We start from the raw sequence: 8,290 nt of genomic DNA, 5'->3' as shown, positions 1-8,290 counted from the left end.
TGTTTATTTATTTAATTTAAAATAATAGATAAACAAATAAAACTAATAGTAAATGAATAAAAAAACCTTGATATGGAATAAATAATTTCTAATGTATTATTCATTATTATTATTATTATTTATTTTAATTATTAAAATCAAATTTAAATAATTATAATAAGAATAATCAAATAGAGGGTGCAAGATAGAAAGATAATACTGCAAATAGTAAGGATGTTGGCCCAAAAACCCATTTACAAATATCATAAAACAAAAAAAAATAATGCAGAAAATAAAGAAAAAGGCTTTAGTAGTTGGCCCATGAGGCCCATAACCTAGCCAGCGCCCCAATCAACATAGCTTGACTGCGCCTACTACCAATGGATCACATCAACGAATGAGATGACATAGCGCAATAGGCTTACGCGTGAGATCCTATACAAGATCCCCGCTCTCCTCCAACCGGCATTGGCTTGCTCAGGATGCGCCACGTGGAAGCGGTCAGCAAAAGGCAATGAAAAAAAGGCAGTTGTGATGGACGACCTATATTAATTCTGGTTTTGTTTTTCACATGCAAGCAATTTTTTAGATACGTTCATCATTTTTTTCTCACAAATTCATGAACAATTTTTTTAAAAATTCTCAATTAAATTAAATAAATTACAAATTCTATATTATTGGATTTGAATTTTCCTTTTGAATTTAAATAGAGTTTAATTAAAATACATCGACAATGTAAAAAGATTTTACATTATCAGTTAATCATAGACATTGAATATTAAATTAAATTTGGATTTTTATTTTAAAAATCTATAAAATAATGCAAACGGATGATGGTGATGAATCGACAGGGTAAATCGACAGTGTATAATAATTAATCTCAAATAAATATGCAATCAAATTTAACAAACAATTATGAGAATCAAGACAAAAAATGCATAGAATATATAATAAAAAATCGTTTGATCTGATCAAAATTCTCATTAAATACAAAATTAGTTACATATTCATGATCAACGCTAAAAATTGATTAAAATAATATATAAGTTTGTAATTTATAATTGAGACCAGAATTTTGATATTTTTGTATTCTTTTTTTACCAGCGCGTCATAATTGATTTCTGATGTAGTATTATGTTTTGTCTTAGGATTATGTTTTATTTGTCTTAGGATTGTGTTATTACAAATTCGAATTCAATACTAAAACATTATATTTCAAATTCATGCCAAAGTACCTCAAAATTAAATAACTGCATATGCTTTTTTCTGTAACATACTTGCAGCAGATATATTGTACAAAACACTTAAGGAGAACAAAAAGACATTCGTCATCAAACAAAGTTTACTTTGATTCTAGATAAAAATGTATAATACAATATATATATATATATATATATATATATATATATATATATATATATATATATATAAAACTAAATATTTCAATTTTAGATAAGAATGTGTAATGCAATGATTGATCTTTATTTATTTTTAATTATTTAAATAAAAATGATCTTTTTCCTTGTGGATGCATAAGTTTTTAACTAGTACATTTATTATAACATGTTAATAAAAATATATTAGTATCTAACAAATCTTTAAAATATTAAACATTTTTATTTTTATTTTCTAAATCTAAACCTAAATTTATATATTGAAAATTTAAAATTTATAGATTCAAATTCATGTTACATGAATATCTTATTGTGTTTTACCATGTAAACTATATTTAGAATTTTAAACTCTTGATATAATGATAATCACGTGGAAACTGGAATAAAGAAAACACGATACTACTATTATATCACCCCCTTGAAATGATGACCGAAAGAGAAAATTAGAAAATTAGAAAATGTTATCAACCGATAAATAAAATAAAAATAATAGTAGTGGGTCCTTTTCATTTTTTAAAACCCAACAAAGGCGGAGAAAAAAAAACTTACAAACCCCTCCTCCAACTATATCACCACAATTGTATGCGCAATTACTTCGCCTCCATTTCCGTACCTTCTTTCTTCCGCTACTCTCTGCACTCCGCTTACAGTTACAACTTACAACGCTCGTATCGAAGAACCGGGTCGGTGATAGGTTTTTTATTGAACCGGTTCGTTGCGAAGCCAGCTAATGGCGGCTCTGTTACCTTGCACGCCGACTATACTCTCTGCTCCGTTTGCGAACCGGAGGAGTAACCATCTTCCACTTCGACCTCACTCCCACGCCTTCTCGGGTTCCGCCAAACGGTTTCTTCGCGGTTCTCTTTCCGTTACCCGGTTCGGTCTACAGCCCGGTTTTTTACCTGAACCGGATGACGCGGAATTCGTTATCAAAGAATTGTTTAACCGAGCGGAGGGTTTTCTTTACACAATTGCCGATGCTGCTGTTTCGTCTTCCGATACGGTGGTAACCACCACCGCCGTTAATCAGAGTAACGATTGGCTTTCTGGAATTACCAAATATTTGGAGACGGTTCTCATGGTATAGGTTTCTCAAACTTCGATTCGACTTGATTTTTTAATTTTATTTTGATTCTATTGGTTGCAAAATCAAAACCGTTATTTGAATTTGAATTATCAAAATACTCGATTAACCTAGTTCAATGAATAGAAGGAAATTATATGTTTGTATAAGATGAAATTAGAGTTGTGAAGTCCTAACCTAGTTGCAATTTGCGAAAGCATCCTAGTTTAAACTACTGTTTCTTGTAGTTCTCTTTCTGAAATTATTATAAGTTGTGAAATTGTGACTTGTGATTTATTTGTGTGTTAATTACATAGCTATATTTGGTTTATGGTTCTATTTTGTCAAGTAATTGTGAAGGGAAGTATTTTACTCTTTTCAGGTACTCAAAGATGGACTTTCTACTTTGCATGCGCCGTACGCATATGGTTTTGCAATTATAATGCTCACTGTTCTTGTAAAAGCTGCCACATTTCCGCTGTCAAGAAAGCAGGTTTGTTGTTTTTGGAGCGTGCTTCACTTGTTTTGAAAAGCTGAAAATGATCTATATAAGTCGCGTGTTCTTTGGATACTACTAAATTTATTGATATAAATCGTGTTCTTTGACGGTTAAGAGACATTTTCTTCATGTTTTCAACATGATTTAGTTGGATAAATTTTTGTCTGACTATTCTCAGGTAGAATCTGCCATGGCTATGCGATCTTTGCAACCTCAAGTAAAGGCTATCCAGAAACAATATGCCGGGGATCAGGTATTTTATAGGGCTTCTATGAGTGTTATTTTTTATAATAAAACATGTTTTATAAATCCAGTTGGGTATTCTTTTTGAGATATTTTGCATGGGTATACAACCAAGCAATTTTTTTTTGATATGCTGTGACTAGGTAATTGAATGAGCTCTACTATATTGTTTGATGAAATTATGATGCCAACACTGCTGTTAATGTTTGGATTTGGAATGCTGAGAACCGGGGTTTGGTTTCATTTGTTAATCAAATTGTGTTTATAATGATTTGATTTTGAAAATCTCATCGATTTTTTGTCATAGATCTTATTGAATTTGTTAATATATGTGGGAATTGATTTAATTTAATTATTTAGACTGACCATTTGCCCTTATTGAGTAGCCTTTTCAATAAAAAAACAATTCCATGTTTAATGAGTTCCAAACATAATATTTGATTGTAAACATCAAATTTGATTTCTAGATCAAATGAAGACCATTTTTTATTTTTTATTTTTGAGGATTCCAAACATGATGTTAGCATTTGACTCTGCATTCTCTGACCAATGATATTTTTCTCTTTCAATTTAACTAGATTTCTATATTGTCTTCTTGCAGGAGAGAATTCAACTTGAAACTGCTCGGTTATATAAATTAGCCAACATTAACCCTCTAGCAGGTATCCATGACATAACTGTCAGTATTGCAAAAGGGTTGTTATGGCTTTTTGAGGATGTGGCCTTCCTTAGCTTTCATATCACAAGTCTTGTTGTTTTCTGAGTTATTTCCACAATTTTGCATGTACTTTTTCTTCTGTTTTACATGAAACTATAAGCATTGTTAGTCATAGATATGCAAGCGGTTATTATAGCTTAGGTAGGTAGATGGAGGCAGCAATCAATCCACTCCAGTATAAAGCATTAATCATGCTTTTAAATATTGTACTTGCTAATTCTTTTATTAATCAGTCTTCATTTTTCCCAGGATTCCTGCCTATTCTCTTAACAACACCAGTGTGGATCGGGCTATATCGAGCCTTTTCTAATGTGGCAGATGAGGTATGTTGCTTATTATGTTGCTTTTATATTTGATAGTTTATTATACTGTTTTTTTAGACATGCACATCTTTCTATCTTCCATGGCTAATGTTATGTTTTTGTCTAACAATATACAAAGGGACTCCTTAATGAAGGTTTCTTTTGGATACCTTCTCTTTCTGGTCCTACTACAATTGCAGCACGGCAAAATGGAAGTGGTATCTCTTGGCTTTTTCCTTTTGTGGTAAATATCTCACCTAGCAAATAAAATTACACGTGTTAGACTATTAAATTTGCATTCTGACCAGGTCATTTACTCATACTGAAATCGTATGAAACAGAATTGTGAACTCTATTGATTTTTTCATCAATAAGAGGCATATTTTTTATATTTTCTAACTTTTAGTTGCATGTTTTCCGGGAATCAGTTGTTTAATTTTGATGTTTTTGCCTTTTTCAATGAACATTGGATTTGTTCATAGATTGCTACGAATTTGTGGAGTTCCTTTTGGGAGCATGGTGGTAGCAAAGAGGGAAAGATTTTATTGTGGAGTTTGCATTTGATTGAGGCAAATGCAACAGTGTTTAGAGTCTTCTTGTAGTTATGTTTCTTGATTGGGAGCATAATAATCATTTTAAGTCCTCATGTAAAAAACTATAAGCTGGGGCCTGTTATTTGTATTGGTCTGCTAGTGTGGGCTAGAGCTACAGAATGGGAAAAAGTAGGATAAGTGTGTATGTAAAGGCATGTGTGACCAACCACTAATTCCAAGAGCATATATATAAACGGTACCAACTAGGATGCACCTTCTCTCAATAATGACTCGGTGAATGTTAAGTTGTTTCACTATTTCTCAAGTGGGACATATCTTCTTGATTTTGATTTAGTAGATCTGGTCAGAATTAACTAGTTTTGATAGAAGGATTCCTTTGATTTATTGAATTAAACTCTGGTATTTGTCCTTCCATTAGAGATGTAGTTAGAAAGGGATATATGAATACAATAATAGAATAGAGAGAGAGAGGGAGGGAGGGAGGGAGATGGTAACCGCCTGTAGTAACTGCCTAGGAGATAGAGAATCTAGTCTCTCCCAACCAACCAAGGCATAAAAACTGAGCCCCTTTCCCTTCTCTTTTTTATTTTATAATTACAAAAATTTAACAATTGCTGTCCGTTGCCCATTGAAGTTTGTTGGCTTTCCTCCTTGAATAAGTCCCCTCAATTGGATGCCTGTTACTTCATGATTCATCTTCATTGGTCTAAATTATTGTGAAAAGTTTTCATATTCTCTCATTTTTTATTTTTCTGTTCGCACTGTTGTTGGTAATTTCTGGCATATTCTAGGTGGATTTAAATTTGAGGTTTGTTATAACGCTTTTTGCTTAAATTTTTACATTTCAGGATGGCCAGCCTCCCCTTGGATGGCCAGATACACTGGCTTACCTTGTCTTGCCTGTTTTGCTGGTTGTCTCTCAATACATTTCTATTCAAATAATTCAGTCATCACAGGTAATTGGTGTTGCATGTACAATTCAAAATTGGATACTTCTTAACTCCAAACTAATGTTGTCCATGAACCAGTGGGGGATTTATTGCCTGATATAATCTACTTTATAGGCAATGTTTGAATTCAACACTAACAAACACAGGGTTTCCTCCTAACAAGGAGTTTCTATTTTCAACAAACACAGATAACTGCCTATACTGCAGACACCCTATTAGTACCATACCATGACCACCCACACATAAAAACATAACTGACTCATTCATAAAACATGACTTCCTATCTGAACCTTGTTGACTGTAAACAATTGTTTTTTTGTTGTACTGCACTTAAGAGCTATAGCTATGGTTAGTTATAGCTTTAAGTAGAGTGCTTTTCAAGCTTGTTAATTAATGTAGTATGTTGGTACGATTTTTGATTCTTGTCCTTTTTGTATAGCCAGGCAGTCTCTAAATGGGTTATCTTTTATCTAATATGTCATGACAGTCATGGGAACTCCTACTCATTCTTCTACAAGGATTGAAGAAAACTATTTTTGTTTTTGGTGTCTGCACATTAAAGTGCAAATTTGTATTTACATTTGTTTGTGAAATACTCATAATTTTCCATGCCAATTTTCAGGCTACTAACCCCAACACGAAGAGTTCTCAAATCTTAAACAAGTTACTTCCATTAGTGATTGGTTATTTTTCTCTTTCAGTTCCTTCTGGTCTTAGCCTTTACTGGTAAGCATAAGTAAAACCTTCCAATGGTCTTGTATGTTTAACCATGTTATCTATATTTACATATTATACTAATAAGTTGTGCAGGTTCACAAATAATATATTGAGCACTTTACAGCAAATATGGCTTATAAAGTTAGGAGGTGCAAAAAATCCTTTGAGACAAGTTCTAGATGATAATCTGAAAAATGACCTAATACAGACACAGAAGCCAGTATCTAAACTAAATTCCACAAAAGTTGAAGAAACTAGAAAAGTTGAAAAGTTGACATCAGAGGGACCACAACCTGGTGACAGGTTAGTAATTATAATTGTAGGTAGCAAGTAGCAACACTTATTTCATAATGCTAATGATTTATTTTGACCTGTTGTAATTGTGTTCCTCTTTTGGTTGTAGATTTAAGCAATTAATGGAACAAGAGGCAAGGAAGAAACAAAAGAGAGAAGAAGAAAAAAGGAAAGCTGAAGAAGCAGCAGCTAAAGCTAATCACGAGCAAACAATTGAAGGGGAAAATCAAGCTGTGAACGGCTTAGTTGAAAATTCCCAATCCGTGGCTGCTGATACGGATCCATCTATAACTGGAGTAGTAAATGGTAATCCATTAAGTAAGGACTTGGAGGGAAATCAGAATTCTACCTCTACATCTGATACTGAAAATGGCGAAGGTTCTGCAAATTTCAATGCAGTAAACGAGAAAAATCTAGAAAAGGTATTACTGCATATATAAATATAGAAAATGTTTTCAAATATTTTGGTTAAGGATAAAACGCTTCATTTGTATGTATGCTAGAAAAAGGCTTTTTTATTTCTATTGCCCAACATGTAAGAATGGTGGGGGAAGTGGGAACTATAACGTTCTTGTAATCATGCAAGAATAACTTTTGTAGCAACATCTCCTATGATGTCAGTGTTTACCTGGCAATTTCGCTTACCTCTTATACGAGCCTTCATGAAATGCTGTTTTATGTTTCAAATGCTTCAGGTTTCTGATAACTTGATAGTTAAATTTCACGGTATTTGAAATTATCGTGCACAATATTATACTGCTAGCTGAGTTGATGATAAAAAAGGTGGTAACGATTTTACAGGAACCGAGAGAAGTACTAACAACCACAGCTACTACAAACAAGCTACCTCAAGAAGAAGACCCAGATCGTGTGGCAAAGGATTGATCGATTAGAAGAGTTAGAAATTCAGCCGCAGTAAGATTGATCGGCCCAGTTGGCATCCATAGGCTATGTTAAAGCTTATAAATGTGACCTTCCATGCAGTTTGAGGTCTCTGGTTAAAATGTTCTTTGCCATAGAAATGATGCAATGAACAAGATTTGAGGTTTCTACAATTGCCAGAGTGGGAGAGCTTGAGTTTGTTTTAGATTTTAGATTGCTGATATGCAGCTTCATAGTTTGAGTTTGTAATATATTTTTTCATCAATTTTCACCAATTAATAAATAAGTGCAGTACCCTTCATAGGAGTTTGCTTGCCGTCTTGGATGCTATTTCGGTTTCTCCTCGTATGATGGATGGCAAGTTCTATGCTGTGACTGGATTACAGTTATCGGAGAGCTTCAATAATTCCTTTTTCTGCTCTCAAAAGGAATGGACAGTATAATATTTTCTCATGATATTTGGTCGCTCACTTGCATTAATTACGAGGGAATAAAATTTTCAGATATGATGCAAGTTTGTCTAAGCCCCAATGTTTGACGTGAAGTTAAGTTACCATCACCATCGGCTTTAATTTTTAATTGGTTAACACAAATATTAGAATTGAATGTGATGTTCCATATGATGCTTATTTAAAAGAAAATACTCTCCTTTCGTCCAAAATAATTGTTTTATCTTATAAAATTATTTGTTTTAA

General features: G+C 32.9%; 1 protein-coding gene across 1 annotated transcript; it reads left to right on the top strand.

The window, feature by feature from the left end:
- The first annotated feature begins 1,886 nt into the window (after window positions 1-1,886).
- On the top strand, window positions 1,887-7,901 carry LOC127083037 (ALBINO3-like protein 1, chloroplastic). Its single transcript, XM_051023264.1, has 11 exons — window positions 1,887-2,454; window positions 2,819-2,929; window positions 3,114-3,188; window positions 3,780-3,840; window positions 4,146-4,219; window positions 4,338-4,442; window positions 5,601-5,708; window positions 6,325-6,428; window positions 6,513-6,722; window positions 6,823-7,135; window positions 7,515-7,901. Exons 1-11 carry the CDS (start codon window positions 2,104-2,106, stop codon window positions 7,596-7,598), a joined length of 1,596 nt encoding a protein of 531 aa, XP_050879221.1. The 5' UTR covers window positions 1,887-2,103; the 3' UTR covers window positions 7,599-7,901.
- Window positions 7,902-8,290: the final 389 nt, after the last annotated feature.

The sequence above is a fragment of the Lathyrus oleraceus genome, chromosome 5, assembly GCF_024323335.1.
Source record: "Lathyrus oleraceus cultivar Zhongwan6 chromosome 5, CAAS_Psat_ZW6_1.0, whole genome shotgun sequence".
NCBI classification, from domain to species: Eukaryota; Viridiplantae; Streptophyta; class Magnoliopsida; order Fabales; family Fabaceae; genus Lathyrus; species Lathyrus oleraceus.
This window is presented reverse-complemented; position numbering and strand designations above follow the sequence as displayed.

What these genes read in the sequence shown, in the direction of transcription:
- LOC127083037 (XM_051023264.1), top strand. Translation starts at nt 2,104, where the DNA reads ATGGCGGCTCTGTTACCTTGCACGCCGACTATACTCTCTGCTCCGTTT. An exon ending in TTCCGCTGTCAAGAAAGCAG is followed by an intron (nt 2,930 to 3,113) that starts GTTTGTTGTTTT and finishes GACTATTCTCAG; the next exon opens with GTAGAATCTGCCATGGCTAT. An exon ending in GGACCACAACCTGGTGACAG is followed by an intron (nt 6,723 to 6,822) that starts GTTAGTAATTAT and finishes TTTTGGTTGTAG; the next exon opens with ATTTAAGCAATTAATGGAAC.